General features: G+C 40.6%; 1 protein-coding gene across 5 annotated transcripts in view; it reads left to right on the top strand.

Moving 5' to 3' along the window:
- Chb (CLIP-associating protein) overlaps positions 1-16,588 on the top strand; it is a 29,550-nt gene extending 12,962 nt beyond the window's left edge. Inside the window, exons 1-23 of one of the 5 annotated variants that reach the window (XM_072013571.1) lie at positions 3,574-4,374; positions 4,555-4,586; positions 4,683-4,782; positions 5,449-5,526; positions 6,204-6,361; positions 6,441-6,677; positions 6,839-7,092; positions 7,160-7,344; positions 7,528-7,653; positions 7,801-7,911; positions 8,014-8,109; positions 8,210-8,390; positions 8,532-8,766; positions 9,465-9,530; positions 9,756-10,087; positions 10,162-10,465; positions 10,614-10,777; positions 10,852-10,990; positions 11,141-11,273; positions 11,367-11,526; positions 11,616-11,829; positions 11,898-12,104; positions 12,217-16,588. In XM_072013571.1, the coding sequence (XP_071869672.1) occupies positions 4,170-4,374; positions 4,555-4,586; positions 4,683-4,782; positions 5,449-5,526; positions 6,204-6,361; positions 6,441-6,677; positions 6,839-7,092; positions 7,160-7,344; positions 7,528-7,653; positions 7,801-7,911; positions 8,014-8,109; positions 8,210-8,390; positions 8,532-8,766; positions 9,465-9,530; positions 9,756-10,087; positions 10,162-10,465; positions 10,614-10,777; positions 10,852-10,990; positions 11,141-11,273; positions 11,367-11,526; positions 11,616-11,829; positions 11,898-12,104; positions 12,217-12,420 (3,921 nt within the window). In that variant the 5' untranslated portion in view covers positions 3,574-4,169 and the 3' untranslated portion in view covers positions 12,421-16,588. Of the gene's footprint in view, positions 1-3,573; positions 4,375-4,554; positions 4,587-4,682; positions 4,783-5,448; positions 5,527-6,203; positions 6,362-6,440; positions 6,678-6,838; positions 7,093-7,159; positions 7,345-7,527; positions 7,654-7,800; positions 7,912-8,013; positions 8,110-8,209; positions 8,391-8,531; positions 8,767-9,464; positions 9,531-9,755; positions 10,088-10,161; positions 10,466-10,613; positions 10,778-10,851; positions 10,991-11,140; positions 11,274-11,366; positions 11,527-11,615; positions 11,830-11,897; positions 12,105-12,216 lie in introns of those variants that run through there. The other 4 variants (XM_072013567.1, XM_072013568.1, XM_072013570.1 and 1 more) reach the window with 4 other exon arrangements.
- Positions 16,589-17,709: the final 1,121 nt, after the last annotated feature.

The following is a 17,709-nucleotide window of genomic DNA, read 5'->3' on the forward strand; positions in this document are numbered from 1 at the left end:
CCTGCAACCACGACCAAATATTTTTATATTTTCATCCGATAATGCGAACAGTATGTACAATAACGTACATACTAGAACGTACAGTACGCGTTATGTAATATCTGTTCGCGTGGCTGATTCTTCTTTTTCTTCTTGTCCCCAGCAACGATTAACGATCGTTCCGTGGAAATGGCATTCGTGTTTTCCTTTTTCCTCCGCCGCTCTTGCGTCGTAGCTGCTGCTACGATACCAGCCGGCGATACAATGAGAGAACCATACGTCTTTCTCTTGATTCAGCTTTCTTCGACGGGGAAACGGAAGCATCATCGTATCTTGTAAATCTCTTTGATAAATAAAAACAATAAATAACGTTACTTTCACCAACCAACGACAGAAACGTCTGCCAACAACGGTAAATAGTAAATAGGATTTCCGAAGAAATCAGCGTGACAGCGTCTCGTATTCCATCCATAATTTATTCTGCGCTCGATTCACGATGAATTTCTAGAAGAAGGTGAGACGGCGGTCGTCGGTCCCTATCAATTACACCGCTCCACGTAACGTTCCACGTAACGTTTCACGTAATTACAAATATTTCGAACGAGTCGTCGTACGTGAAAACGGTTGTCGCTTCTTAGTCGCCGAATAGAAATCTTCATCGGCACTTTACATATCGGCCGAACCTTTTTCGTTTCGGCCTGCTTTTTCGTTTTTCACCGTTCTGTTCGCGTCGACTCGTTGCCGCGGAATCTTTGCCCAACTCTGGATGACGCTGTTGCACACCGTATACCACATAATACATGCATGTACGCGGTTTATCGCGCATAAACATCGTAATCACCGCTTACTTTCCTTTCCATGCCGCGGTACATCTGCGATTCAATTGCACGCCGATGCGCCACCGACTCGTCTTGATCGCGTAGATTATCGGAAGGTGGACGTCGTCTCGGCAGGTGGTCGCGGTTGAATTTTCCGCGAAGAATCCTCGACGCGTTTCCGTCGTCAGAGATTCGATTCGAAGGCAATCGCGCGACAGTTTTCACCTTATTCGTCGCGTACCTTATTTACCTGTCTCTTACTCGCACCGACGTTAATCCTCGTCTACTCTCCCTTCTCGTATCGTCCATCCATACGCGCCCCTATATGCGCGTCGATACCTTTTCAAACGACTGTAAATCGAACGGAATCGCATTAATCATAGTCGCTTGTTTTTCGATCCGCCCGTTTTCCTCCACTTTTTCATCTCCATTCAACCGCCGATACTACGCACGTTTAATTATACTCGTCAAGTTTCTGGTAATTCGATCGATAACGCGTATCGCTGAACTTAACAACAGAGCTGGAAATTTACTCTAGCACGTTCCACGTTCCGACAATGTCCTTGCAAAATCCTCGACGATGCAATGCCCGCGACAAAAATCTATGCAATCGCGAATAAGGATTAGCCGCGACAATGAGATCGTAGAATGGTTCCAATGGTCCGCTAATGTTCCAAGGTCTAACGTAATCGAGAGATGGCTTCTCGAATGTTATGCATAGTTGTGCTTGGTTTGGCCGCCATCGAGGGGCACCCGATAGGGGAAGGTCCCCTTCCTCCTGTCCGACTTTAGTCTCGCGATCGGTCTCGGGCCTTCTGCCTGCCACCGGTCTCGCGACAGTCTCGCATCGCTTACGGCAGTTTGTAAACGAGTGGCCATTTAACAACGCGAGACACGCGCGTCTCTCCAAGCGTCTATCTCTTCAAAGCGGTTCTCGCTGAATTCTTCGAGAAAGCTTATGCAAAGTGACGACGGCCTGCTCGCTGATCCGATCGTGTTCTTTCTTTTTTTTCTTTTTTTTTTTTTTTTCTTTTTCTGTGTCACGAGCCGAACACGATCTGGCCGGCACAGCGCGACTAGTGTGACGCGTTCTAAGCGACACGCGTTGCTACCGTTCACGGACAATGGGCAAGGACGACCGTTTCAGTTTCTCTTTGCGCGTTTGTTTACTCGATCAAAGTCAACCGCGACGAGATATATCGTCGATACGACGATGTTTCGCAGCTGGTGTCGCCAGAACGATTAATTCGTCGTAGAATCAACCGCGTTCGCAGTGTCAGTTGGCAATCGCGTTCGTTCGAACGAACAGACGTTTTACGCGAATTATCGCCTACCGCGTTTACCACGCTAATTCGATGCTGTGCGATAACGATTATACCAAGGTAGCGGAAGCCGGTCCTGCTAGTGCAAGAAAAACATTCCTTTGTTTTGCGTTCTCCGCGCGACCAACTAACGGACGTGTGCTGTTGGACTATCGACGATACATTGTGCCCTGGAAAATAGTCATCGTGACTGACCCGTTTCGCGATGGAAGGACGCGAATATAGATTCGTTGGATCGTTGAGCGTCGATTTGTTTCTTGGAAAGCAGTTGGTCGCGTTACTACTACCGGGGCTCCTCGACGTCTTCCAAACGCACATTTCTATAGCTGTCTCGCGCGATATTTCCGCGCAGTCGGTAAAGACAGAAGGCATCCACGATTTAATTATCTACCTACTTTGACGCTCTCGCATTTTTTTTACTACTCGCCTTTCTTCCGATCCACCGAGAACTTTTCCACTTTGCTTTTTTCTTCTTCTTGTCTCCAAGAGAAGGCGCGTCCTGTCGATTTACCTTTTTCCTCACCGTCTCACCGGAGGTCATTTTCCCCGCGAGATAAATCCTTTACGCGCATCTTTATACGATTTTCGTTATCGGCATAATAAAGCATAAATAAGCATAAATAAGCATAAATAAGGCGTACTTGTACACGTGTGTGCTAATGGATTATTACGCGCATGCATCGTGTTCGTGACGCAATCATCCTTGGAGGTGCAATTTATCGATAACTTTTTTTCAACCGCGTCGTCTTCTCGTCTTTTCGTCTTCTCGTCTTCTCGTCTTTTCGTCGTAAGTCGCGGAAAACACAGTGTTCAAAATGTCGAACGCAACTCTCGTGCCTTGTGAAAACTCGTTCTACCATTCCACTTACCGACTTAATGTCGGAATTGCTTCTTCGCTTTTACGCTTTTCCAGCTTGCCTGAGAAACGTCGATCACCGTTATACCGATGAATGAAACGAACTGTCGCGTTTTGAAACACTTCGAATCGGAACGAAACGGATCGAAACGGAACGTTCTTTCGACAACCGTTTCTACCGTTTACCTGGTTGGTGCACCGAAGACGAGGCGCCAGTACCTACGTAAGGAAAGAAAGACTGTGTCGCGCGTAAACTTTGATCGCTTGGCCAACTTGTAATCTCTTCGCTCGAAATATTCTTTGAAATTTCTACTCTTCCGTACTGGCTAATTCGATTTCCAGTTTTCATTTTCAAAGACTTTGAATCAGGCGATTTCAATTACTCTCATCTTTCGTCGAAAGTCGAAAGGAACAACAGTCTACTACTAGGTTTCATTTGCAGTTTTGTATCGGCACTTGGTATTTGGTATTTACCGCCGACGTTGCTTCCCCCGAGCGAATCGATTTTCGTCGCTCAATTTTAATCACGTCGCTACCTTAGACGAGAAACTTTGCGAAAGTCGGGAAATAAAATTCCAATTGCAAAAGATCCAGTTCTTTCTTTCCTCCTTTCTTCTCTCTTTATCAATCGTAAATTTCAATTTATTTTCGATCGAAACAGCCACGCTATCGAAGAATTTCATCGATAAAGGTTCGTCCATCCGAGTTCCGTGATTACAAAGTGGCGATTAAAAAAATCAGCAATTAGTCGAACGGGAATCGGCGGATGTGTTGTCGGCGGATAATGCAAATCACTTTCACTCGCCAATTATTTCGTGCCGATTATTTCGTTCGTTCTAACCTCGAGGAGAAACGCGAACGAGGAAACGATTTCAATGGGTTTCAAGTCGTTCTCTAAGACTCGAAGCGGAAATCTTTTGTCTTTCGCGCGAACCTATCTCGTTAATAACTCTGACAAACTCGATTTCTCAGTACCTACGACTCAGTACGTACGTGGAGTCTTGATTAATATCATGCAAATGCGAAAGGATGCGGCAAGATCGCATCGAGTTATCGTGCCATAACCAAGGCTTTTCGTGCCGCGATTCAAACTACGTCCAACGATAAATTACGCTTTCTACTTAACAAAACGTTGCCTCGTAACTGCCTCGTGTCATACGGTGATTTCGATAAAAGCCAGACTTTTTAATTACCATGAATCACACTGACACGCTGTTGTCAAGCGGCCATCGCTGCTTGCACAGAGGTTTAAAAAAATATCCCAGTATCGATAAAAAGCTGTGGGATCCAAGTAGCGGATGGATTCTTCAATGGGATAATATCGTAAAGCATCCAGGTGCTCGAGCAAGAGGCTGTCGTTGCGACATTCACAAACCACCGTGGCTATATCCGCACTTAGGTATAAAGCTTTTCGCGAAAAAGAGAAAACGAGATCTTCGATATCCAAATATCCAAATATCGACGATTCGAATATTCGCTATAGTAGAATCGAATAATTTCGTTATATGCCTTAAAAAAAAGATATATATATATATATATTTGCGTACTTTGCTAAACTCGTTGAACGTATTTCTTTCAGTTGGCAAAACCACCGATGAGACGGACAGAGCGGTGAGTATCGGTTTGAAACGTATACGTACCGTGATAATAATATATTATTGTAACGTTATTACCGATTAATACACGAGATAAACTTGGATATTACAGATTAAATCGGCTCCTGTGAAAAGGTTAGCTACCGCTGCCGCTGCTGCTCCTCCGAAAAGAGGACAATTCGGTCCTGCGAAAGCTCCATCTTCAGCTCTAGGTACACACACGCGTACGCACACGCACACGCACGCACGCACGCACGCGCCAATTTTCTATAGACCCGATGATATTTCTCATCCCGTGTAAATCGACCACGTTCCATTATAAACGTCATATTTTGATTATTTCGTTCTCTAAGCATGGTGTATTTGTACTCGTTCGAAGCGAGTCTACTCTAAAATAACTCTTTACCCGTATCTAACCAGAACACAACTATAGACGCGTCGAGTTACATTTCTATTACAGTAAGCGTAATATCGTGTATCGAGTTATTTTACCGTATTTACAGAGTCAGTTCGTTCCGATACGTAGAGCGTTATCAAAGCGTTAGTCAAATCTGTTAGTTATATGCAAATTAAATTAGCTTTGTGTGCTAATATATATTAAAGTGCTTTATCTGTGTATAAGATAAGCGTGTTTGTTTGGGTTGATTCAGACGAATGCGTTGATCTTTAAGATTAACGTTACGAAAGCACGTGTTCCTCCTGCAACCAACGCACAGGTGTGAAGCGTGCTAACGTTACAACTCTAGCTTTCTCCTGTCGCCGCTCGGCATTTCACCATGCGATATTAACGATATTTTCTGCAACCATGCGCCGACAAAATGTCGATAAACCGTTGACGTTTCGTTGACGAGACTGCTAATTATTCGCTTGCATGACAGCTCAACCTGGTAATACATCTTCCATGGTTCCAAGGGCTACAACCGTCAAAAGAAACGTGTCAGTAAAATCGACACCAGGTATCTAAAACTTTATTGGCATTACTAATTTTCTATTAAACGACACGATGCTTTGTTCGCGCAAATTTTTGCATATTTTTCGACGATATTGGACGAGTTTTTAGCTCTTTTCTCTCTTCCTTCCCATTAATACCAAAAATAGCCATGCACCACGATGCAAGTACAAGAAAATAAGCAGAAATTTCTCAAATTCGTTGCAGCTAACGCGTATTCGTCTTACTGTACTATGCACTTTTAATCGCCAGCTCGAGAACCCCCTTACGCCTTACGCTTTATACAATGTTGTTGCATCTCTTTTCGTTCGCGTACGCATATCGTTTCACACGCGTGAAATTCTATAGTCGGCTATACATCTGTCATCTTGTCTGTTTGTACGCACCGCTTTTTCCCTCACTCTCATTTGCCGAGTTAACAGTGCTTCGAAGCGTCACAAAGTATTCACTACCTACAACAACTATCGATAATTTATATACGATTTATCGGCGCGGGATAAAATTCAAGCATCTCGATACTCTACAAGATTCTATTCTATTCTATTCTATTCTATTCTAGTGCATAAATTATCTATCCGTAAATTAGTAAATTAATACATACGTATTTTAGCATAGGCGTTCACACGGATATCCATACGTCTATAATTAATATATATTTGTCTATTTATTTGCTTGTGTATTTAGGTCAAGCTGGCGCCGTCGACGAGGAAACTTTCCTTACAGCGTTCGAAGATGTGCCATCTGTAAATTTGTTTTCCGCAAAAGATCTCGAAGAGCAGATGAAAATCATAAGAGAAAACGTTGGTGACGATAAAAAAGATTGGAAACAAAGGACAGAGAGTGTATGTGCCGAGATAATATCGTTCTAACGTTAAACAGTCTAAACTAGCGGCACATGGCATAAACTTAATTATCTTACAGATGAAAAAATTAAGAGCGATCGTTATAGCGGGTGGTACGAATTACGAAAACTTTTTAGAAAACTTGAAAAGCGTGCAAAGATCTTTCGAAGTTGCTTGCACGGATCTTAGGTCGCAAGTGGTAAGGGAGGCGTGCATTACCTTAGCGTTTCTTAGTCAACAGTTAAAAAATAAATTCGCTAGTTTTGGAGAAGCAGTCTTACTCACCTTAATGAACCTCATACAAAATAGTGCCAAGGTGAGACTCGTAATTATTTAACGCCAATACACCGTTAAAATCAAACAGAGAGAATGAGAGAGAAAGAGAGAGAGAGAGAGAAAGTGTGTGTGTGTGTGTGTGTTTGCGCGTGCGATGATAACGTGGAAAAAAAACTTACATGGACAATTTTGTACATTCAGGTTGTGGCAACAGCTGGTGCCGTAGCCGTGAGGTTTATTCTTCAGAATACGCATTACAGTCGTTTCGTGCCAATTATCACATCCTGTTTAAGTCACAAGAGCAAAGATATACGTCGAGCATCGTGCGAATATCTAAATCTGATTTTACAAATATGGCCTACTCAAATATTACAGAAACACATGACCATCTTACAAGACACGATCAAGAAAGGTATCGCCGACTCGGATTCGGAAGCAAGAGCCTTTGCTAGGAAGTAAATATTCTTCGTTGCTTCTGTTCGCTCCGTTTTAAACATACGATTACATTTCCAATATTTCCAGGTCGTATTGGGCATTCAAAGATCATTTTCCCGAACAAGCTGAGGCATTGCTCAACAGCCTCGACACTGCGTATAAACGCTCGTTGATGTCCCTTAGCAATAGCGGTAGCATCAACAGTCTGAACGTAGTGACCAGATCGGCGAGCGTTAGCCCTCGAACATCCAGACCAGTAATGAGCGCCACAGGTATATATCTTCTTATCTTTGATTCGTTGTTATAAAATGATATTTCGAATAGAATAGGGACTGGCGTAGTAGATGTACGATAAATGCAGAGACGCAAGTAACGATACAGTGCGCTATATAAACTACTTCTCACTTTTTTTCATGCTGCTTTTGTGACCTCTCCTTTGCATTAAACGTATGAAGGTAGTACGGAAAATTTGCATCAGTCTTCGGGTCAACCCCATGGCCCGCTCAGACGAACTCCGTCCTTGCCACGGTCTTATCGTCAGTCTGGTATTCCAGTTCTCCAAAGACCCACTGATAGTCATTGTAATTGTTACCTTCTCGTTCGATGCTTTAAAACATCACCGCGTCTTAGACTAACTGTGCACTCTTGTATCTAACGTGTATCGTGTTGGCATCTCCTGGCATATACCTACTCCGTATTTCCTAATCTTTCTTTCAACTTGCCTTCAGATCGTGCAACTCCGGGCGTTAGATCTACTAGCGCGATAGATTTGCAAGCCGCGCAAAGAGCTAAAGCGAGAATGATGTACGCGAATATGAGCAGACAGAAAGCGTCCCTTCGTGAGTAGTCCCATCGGCAATCAATTTTCATTCTAGCTGTTATTGTACGCATTAAACGTACAACATTGTTTGCACCTATTCCACCATCTCCTCTTCGTTTAGCACGACCCAGCAAATCACCGGACACAACCGCCGTTGCTAGTCCAGAAAGAACCGCAAGAACAAGGACCAGAGTATCCGGAGTGTCGCAATCTCAACGTAAGTACAAAGAAACGAAATAATAGTTAATCCCAATCTGTTTTTATTAGAAGGAACACCATCTAATACGGTCCGTATTTTCTTACGTTATACGTAACAGCTAGCAGCAGATCGGGATCACCGTCCTCGAGACTCAGTTACGCGACGTACAATCGCGAAGGAGAATCGTTAATCGCAAGACCTAGACGGTTATCCGGCCACGGGATCCGAAGTACCGGTAACAGTCGTGAACCAAGCCCGCAAAGATTTGGAATGGATAGAAGTTTCGCCAGCAAAATACGGTATGTTGGTGGCACATTTACCTTCGTATCGCTCTTTCATCTTAACCGTAACCGGATAAACAGCATTCAACATATATATTTAAACACGTATATGTGTGTGTATATGTATATATATATATACGCACGAAACAAAATATATAGGGGAAGAAGTTTACATATGTCTCCGACGGACAGGCCTCAATCCAGACCAGTCATGGCACAAAAGATGCTGCAGCAGTCGCGTGAAGCGGAATCAGCGTTGGCGGACGCGCTTACCTTCGAAAATATTGACAATTACCCAAGGACGCCAAGAGGAAAGGGCGATCACAGCGATGACAGTGAAACCAGCAGCATATGCTCTGAACGAAGTATGGACAGCTTTAGACGACCAAACGATGTAAGTAGACGCAGTGCGATAGATTCTGTACGAGAAGACAGAGTAACCATCGTTTCATCGTACCGATATATATATCGTATAAAGCGACAGACAATATTCAATACAGAATACATCAATTTCACCAACGATGTACATTATAAAAAACGTCACTTGAGCAGTAGCTTAATCATATATATATATATATCATATATATGATTCATAAATTTATTCTATCGCGACGCTTTCTTATCTTATGTTTATTTAAATAACGCTTTCCTAATCGATATGTAATAAAAAACAGGCGCTTGCAGTGTTACTTTTATTTCACTTATTTCATCATTTGTCAAGCGATACGAAGATGCTTTAATGCCATATCTGCCTTCGATCATACGCAAGTTCACAAATATCATGCTGCGTGCTCGTGTATAAGCGTTGTTTATTATTTTGCCTAAAATACAGAATTACTCAAGATATTCTCATCTGCCACTGAATTCGCGTATTCGTATTTGGAAATATATCCTATCTTCCTAGATTTGACGACGGTCAGAGTAGAATTTTAGTCCACAAGCTTGAAAAACAGGCTTCCAGCATCCCAACATTGTAGATAACGCATGTATGGTTTTTTCTTTTGGTTTTGTTGCGGCGTATTTGTTTGGTTTGGACTAACGCGATGCGCCGTTCTGTTCTCCATATCTGTCCATCGTCCATCTACCCATTAGTCGTTCTCATGGAGTGGCTCTCAACAAAGACTGTATCGCGATATGTGGGATCAATCTATCCCAAAGGTTTGTTAAATTTAATATTCATTTCCATTTATTATTCGTACATATTCGACTATACGCATACTACCTGATACACTCTACTGTTGTATAACTCTTCTGTCAAAAGAGGAAATATAGAACCCTACCGATAATACCGTACTTTGCAACCAAGTATCTACTTTGAACAAGGCTTTACACGTTGATGTTTATAATACGTATTATCGCGATAAATAACCGTTTAACTTGCAGGATATCAAGGAAATCATAGAGAATTGCGCGCATAAACATTGGGGCGATAGGAAAGAAGGTTTAGTCGGATTGCAACATTTTCTTTCAAATGGAAATACGCTTACAGCTACGGAATTGCGCAAAGTAACAGACATCTTTACGAAAATGTTCATGGACTCTCACACGAAAGTATTCAGTTTATTTTTGGACACACTGAATGAATTAGTAGCTACTCATAGCGAAGATCTCGGTGACTGGCTTTATGTTTTGTGTGCTCGACTTTTGAATAAATTAGGCACCGACTTGCTTGGCTCGATACAAGCGAAAATACACAAAACGCTCGAGGTTGTCAGGTGAGACCGCGATGTCCAAGCTAATACGAATGCTATTTTACACGATTGTTTATCAATTGTTTTCCAACTTGTAGGGAATGCTTCCCCGGTGAGCAACTTTTGCCGGCTGTAATGAGGTATCTGACGGATCCGACGCAAACGCCGAACTCTCGCGTAAAAGTAGCCACTCTCGTGTTTATCACGCAAATAGCAGAAACGGCAGAACCGTCTGCTCTTATTAACTCTGCCGGGACAGCGCTCGCAAGGTTACTCGACTGGTCGAACGATGTCAAAAGCCAAGATGTTAGGAGGCATGCACAAAATGCTGTTATATCGCTGTATAATTTGAATCCTCCGAAAGTGACTATGATATTAGCCGAATTACCCAAGTATTATCAGGTAAGACGTTCTATATACATGTATACGTACGTACGTACGTACGTACGTACATATATTATAGAGACGGTGTATAATATGTATGTCATATGCGCATATGTATAGCATTATACCGGGCATTATATTATATACGCATACATGTATTTTGTAGGAGGCGGCACTGCCTCTAGTGCAAAATCACTTGAGGAAATCGTCGGGTTCGAGTAATCCCGCGTCCCCTGGAACTCCGCCACCTAGGGCGCAAAGTTCACCAGCTCGTTCGAAAGGTAAAGGTGACATTGACAATGCGGATGAAAACTTGGAAGAAGTTTACAAGTAAGTGACGGCCTTAATTCGGCAAAAATCCTTATTGTTCGTTAGTCATTTTAATCTTTAAGCATTTGCCGCAGATCTTTAAGGCGTACGACAGCGGAGATACAAAATTATGGTTTCGAACGTTTAGAAAGAGCAACTACCAGCAAAGACAGTGGAATCAGCAATATGGCTGATGTCGAGGAAAAGATGGAGGGGCTTACATTATGCAACTCGGTAATTAAATAGTCGATGTACTGGTTAAAATGTCTGTGAAGATGTGCCGTTCGTTTTTTCTCTTCTCCTTCCTTTTCTTTTCTTTTCTTTCTTCTCGTTTCTTTCTTCTTCCCTTTTCTTTATTTCTTCTTCTTTTCTTTTGTCTATTAGGGTCGTTCGTCTTCTGTTTCATCGCCCACGCAAAGGGGACGATCTGTGACTAATATTACAGTTAATGGTTCAAGCGATACGATCGCCGGGGATCTTATCCTACCTCAGGAAAATAATGGTTACAAAACGCATGGTATGTATACGATTATTTATAGGAAGGCTATTCATCGACTCGCCTATCTCTTCGTTTCTGTGCCGTTCAACAAACGTTAATAAATCCGCGCAGGATCATCACCCGAGTCGATAAAAAGGCCAGAAGTTTTAGATAATATGATTAAAACGTTGCAATCCAAGATGACACAAACGGAAGAAAAAGTATCAGCTCTACAAGAATTTCAATTGTATGTTCGCGAAGGGGATGCTTTGTATATTAAACAGAATTTCAAGTATGTATTATGCTGCTATTTGTTAACTCGGCTATTCTCCGTTACTACTACGATTACGAGAACTCTGATTATACGTTTTGGTTTTCTAGAAAGCTGCTCAAAACGTTGTTAGATAGTTTGACTAACGATAGCAAGAAAATGCAAGTAGAAGTACTTCAAACTTTAATCGATATGCTTAAATGTCCAGAGCTTGTCGACAGTTTTTCCGTCTATCCTGAATTGCTGGTTTTAAAAGTAATTAACGCGTATAAATTAGACGACCAGAAACAAGATTCTTCCACTAGTAGCAATTCAAGATCTCCGGTAAGTCTGTGAATTAGTTTCGTGATATATGTATAGACGATTATTAATAATACTGTTCCACTTGTCAGGTTCTCTGGATGGCGGAGAAATGTGCTGCAACGATAGCGATGATTCTAAAGCCAGAACAAGTGATTCACCTAGTATCGACTATAATAACTACCGAACCATATCCCCTGAATATGGGCGCGATAAAAATGCTTCACAAGGTTGTGGAACATTGGGGCCGCGATGCGATAGAACCTCATTTGTCGAAAGTCATGCCCGGTCTCATCAAAGTAAGCTGACACATATCGTACATATATGAATAAAAAAAAAAAAAAAAAAAAAATAATCTTACTTTCGTTCCATCTTCTAACGTACAATGTTAATTATTACGTTTCTGAACAGGCGTACGACGATAACGAAAGCGCGGTACGTAAAAGCGCTGTGTTTTGTATGGTAGCAATACATTTGGCAGTTGGCGAAGAATTGTTGAAACCTCATCTCAGCTGCTTGTATACCAGCAAACTGAAGCTTTTAAACATTTACATACAACGCGCGCAACAAGCGAACAGTCAACCGGCAAGCCCACGTAGCAATAGTAAAAATTAACTAACGTCAAACTCCGCGACGCTTAGGATCGCGATACTTAAGAGATTTGCCCGTTTGAGTGCAAGGCATGAACGAATGCTGGTTAGCTTGCTCGGTAAGTCCAATCCGTAATGGCTACGATCGAGCAGTAAAACGATACGTGTCGATGTTTTTCAATATGATAGACTGATCTACATGATTTCACGGCAAGGTGTATTAACGGCATACCTGAACTCCTGACAGTGATGTTGCACAAAAACAGGTAGTATGCAAGTTGTTTACGCGTACGTTTACGTGTTTCGTTTATCGAAAATATATGCCTGTTTCAAAGACAGAATCGCTTTAGATGTAAGGTTGCTCGAGTCATAATACGTGTATTTTTTATCGATACGTTACATCCTGATATTAAGTTGCAACGTCGTTTCTTATTTTAAGAGAAAGGGAAAGAGGGGAAAAAAGGAAAAAAGGAATAACGAAAGGAAAAGGCAACGGGAGGAGAAGCTTTAAAAGGCTCCTCCGCGTTATCTTGTCAAGCTCGCAAAACATAGCAATCGTGCCTCTCTTGTCAACTTTGCGATTTTATATACTTTGAATTCTGTATATCTCGTTATAACGATATCTCGTTAGGATATTGTATATATTTACGTATGTATCTCAGTGTATTGTTGTGCATCCCGTAGAGTTGATCGCGATTGTTCGACAGGAATGTGATGCCAATGACCTAAATAATATCGTCGATCTGACGCGAGTGAAAGTATGAGAAGAAGACAGTGCGACATCACTGCCGAGAGAGAGAGAGAGAGAGACTCATATATACTTTGTAAGCGGAATATACGCGAATGCCAATTATATCGATACCGAAAGACATTGTATAAAAATACGTTATACGCTTGTTCGCCGATTTACAAACATCGCTAACAGTATTGCACCTTGCAACGGATAAGTTAGGAGAAAGGTGAAGACTCGAAGGTATCACGATGAAAAGTTCAAACTGAGAATAGGCGCTATGTTTGATATCGGTTCTGTACGAACAGTGAGAGTGAATAAATTTCATATAAAATATTTTCTTCGCATTTCAGCATTAACGACATAGAGAAGGCTCGCGCGAACATCGTATCTCGATAATAATTCGCATGTGTGCATAATACGATTGTCACGGGAGCCAGCTCTCTTACATGCGTCGTGTAGATCGAGATGTTGAAAAACAACAAACCATGAACATATTTGTTAAAAATCCATGTGCTAGTCAGATTTCCAAGGACGCACAATGACACAAGAGATGCAGACGAGAGATGATGGTGGAAAGTTTTTCGAGAAAACAACAGGAACAATATTTGAACAGACAGAGAAACTGCGAGAGAAACAGAGAGAATGCGACAGAGTGAATGAGAGATTATATGCGACGAAATCAGCAAAACTAGATTAGCAATGATTAGGGGAATGATATTCGAAACTAACGTTAATATTTAAACTATTCGTCACGTTGCCAATAATTAAACGAATGCTAAATCAAAGCTAACATAACGAGTTTAGTAATATTCTGTGCCATTGTCGTTTTTTGTTTTATTTATATATAAGGATAAAATTATATATAAATATATACTTATCACCTTTCGTCTTTTCTTACTTACTAGTGTGGGTTCAAGTAACAGAATAATTTCACGATGAAATTGAAACTGAATGATCCAAATATTAAAACGAAGAAAAGGATGAGACACTGCATTAATTAAATTCGATTGAACAATGTTCTCCAAAGCCACAAATATTATGCAATATTAATTAAGTTGACGCATAAGCCTTCTCCTAAGAGATTAGGAGGGAGGCGGACGTGTCTCGCGCCTAATTCGATATCGTATAAAACACATGGTAATTGGTTTATTGATTTTCCAATAGGTGGCCAAATAGTGCCAAAAGCGTTATCGCGCGACAAAAGAGCTATTGGTTTCGAATCAATCGTCAATCGGTAATCAATAATCGATGATCGAGTCAGACTGTTTCTTCTTTTACCTGGTGCCTTTGGTGTTCGTCAGGACGAAATTTGTTCGAGTATCGTCTTTGATCGTCTTGTAAAAAAGAAAAGGAAAGCTATCGTTGAAGCGATTGTAGTGTGCAAGTAGCTAGAGAGCTCCTGTATTTGCTAATGTTGCGTAAAACGTACAGTGAAAGATCTTTCATTCGTTGTTACGATGCAAAACAGAAAAAGAAATCGAATTATTTATAATGTTCGTGCTGGTTTCGCGACTTTGTCGTGGAACACGAGGAACCCACATTTTCGTGAATCGATACATGTATCACCGACATCGTCTAAGAATGTATCACGTCTATTTTCATAAATTGCGCCAATCGCAAAACGAATTGTACGGACGCGAATCGTCTTTACCGTTTGCGGTTTCATTACAGTCAGGGTGAATAGTTTTCTCGTTCACGGGAAATTGTTACCGACCGTTTTACATTTTACGGTATTAAGCGGATAGATTTTTTCGAGGGAAGAAACGTATGGAAGGTCACATATGTGTAGGATTTAGCGTGATTACCGATTTATCTAACATGCATATTTTAACGTTGCGTCTATCGATATCCTTTTTCGTAAATCATTTGTCATTTGTCGTAATTATTTAAAAAAAGAAAAAGAAAAAAGAAAAAAAAAAAAAGAAACAAACGATTTAGGGTTTGACCTGGTGCGTGCGTGCGCGCGCACGTGTGTGTATATGTGTGTTTTATGTATACAAGCGCGCGCACGCGCGCGCACACACACACACATACATATTATTAAATAATAATAGAATCTAATGTAATATTAATACGGATTAGGTAGCTCATCGTCACTGCCTGCAGCGTTGGTCGTGCTGAGTACACGTGGACCTTGGCACTGCTGGACACTGCGTAGTGTCGCGATCGTTTATAAAGAAGAGAAAAAGAGGAAAGCTTGTTTTGTTAAGTTTTTGAGCATTATTATTGACAACAGGATTTATATTATATTTACTAATGCGTGTATGATACGTAGATATAAATATATTATGACACATTATCGAGATCCTTGCCACTCTGTTTGCATCACGACGACGACGACGATGATGATGATATCAGGCTATATGAATTTACTCCATACGCTTAACTCGCTCGTTCATCTTGTGTACCTTTGCTTTTGTTACTTGATGCTGTAATAAGAGGAAAGAAATGAAAGAAAAAAAAAAAAAAAAAAAAGAAAAAAGAAACACGAAAAGCAAGAACAAAGCATATTTCGTTGTAACTAAAAAAAGCAAAATCGTCGTAAGAATTTCAATGTTCGCGCGCATCTCAATCAAACTTGATACATGCTAGAAGCGAAACACATGCTTTAATTGCTTCGAACAATTAGACGTAAGTGATTAAGCATACGGGCATACGCTATGTCTGTCGTGGGATAATCGTCGCGATGTAAAAAGGATATACGCTCTTTCACGCATGGCGTATAATAACCGAATTGGCGTATAATTAAAAATCAAATTGTAGGAATTTTTCCTTTCTCTGCGTGGACAGAGAGGTCGTTTTGGTATTCGATATTATTAACATTATTATTATTATTATTATTATTATTATTATTATTATTATTATTATTATTATTATTATTATTATTATTATTATTATTATTATTATTATTATTATTTCTGTCATTACTGTTACTACTACCACTACTGCTGTTGCTGCTGCTGCTACTACTACTACTACTACTACCACCACCACCACCACTACTACCTACTACTACTACTACTACTACTACTACTACTACTACTACTACTACAACTACTACTACAACTACTACTACTACTACACTACCGCTACTACTACCGCTACTGCTACTACTACCGCTACTTCGCTTTGTACGGTATTCATTCGAGTGCGACCAAATGAAATGAAAGGCAGACATGGCTATTAATTCTGTTATCGTGTTAATTTGATACTTGTTGCACGCACAGATGTACCTTTCATTCTATGGAATTTCCTCGACCGTGGATCTTCTTGCGTTCTTCCGTGAGAAGGAAATCGTTGGAAACAAAAAAAAAAAAAAAAGGATAAGGAACAAAAAATTCTCTGAATCGCCGATATATTTAATATGCTAACCTTACTAGTAGTGGAGAATATATTTTATATGAGAACGATCAATAGTCGATTGCTTCGTACGTCTGTTAATAAATGAGATTTGAAAATACTTCCAGCCCGTGTTAAGCATATGTGGTTTAACTCTTTTTTTTGTACGTCTTTCTTTTTCCAAAAGATCTTCGATCGCAAAAACATGCGATAAGACAAGATGCACTAGTCCATTACATAGAATACTGTCCTATAGATGAAACAAACTCAGGATTGACAGAATTAATACGCAATATGTACTGCAGCAAAAAGACGTAAATAAATAAATAATAAACTTTGCTATTTCGTTGCGATATTTTGTCCGACTATGTTTTATTATCGAATGTCGATCTTATATCTTATATAGAAAATGCGTACATTTACGAAATTCATGTAACTCAAAACTCGTATTTAATTTTCTTTCGTTGATCGACGAATTCGCGTCAGAATAAAGCCAATTGTCGTATACTTTCAAAATATTTACATTTGTATTCCTTGAGCTATGTACAGATTACAGGCTACGGAATTTGCGAGACTGCTTCACTGCCGATAGCCGTTTCGCTCGAGTTGCCTCGTACCGTAGCGTGACGTAGAGCACGCGAGGCAACCAACTAACGTTAAGTAAGAAAGAGCTGCGAGGCACCCTTTGATCTCGTCAAAAAAAAACCGACAGACGTTGATTCGCCCCGCGGTGCAGCCACGTATTGTTTGCACATAGTTTTATATAAACCGCCATAAATATCACGTGATGTTTATACAACTCACGTAGTATTTAGCCGTCATGTAAGTATCTATCTATCTATCTATCTATCTATCTATCTATCTATATATATATTTCTATTCTCTTAAAATATCTTGTTGCTCGAAAGATTATCTTCAATTATATTTGCCATGTTACATATCATTCGTGTTTCATATTATATAAATAGAACAAACTCGAGTAGTAATATCAATATTCGCGCGTAATTCGCGCGAACCAATCAGCTTCCGGGATTTATAATTCCTTCGAAAGTTCATCAGTTGCTTCCCATTCGCGGTCGACATTAGCGGTTTTTCAAAGTGCTTAGAAAATTGTGCGAATAATGGTTATCGTTACGATTATAGTAAGAAAAGCAACATTCTTTCAAAAGTTTTCGGCGATTCATTGGATTTTATCGTAAATTCAGCGTCCATCGTAAATAATTCATCTACGTGTCGCATCTA

Source organism: Bombus fervidus, chromosome 12 (genome assembly GCF_041682495.2).
Source record: "Bombus fervidus isolate BK054 chromosome 12, iyBomFerv1, whole genome shotgun sequence".
Classification (NCBI taxonomy): Eukaryota; Metazoa; Arthropoda; class Insecta; order Hymenoptera; family Apidae; genus Bombus; species Bombus fervidus.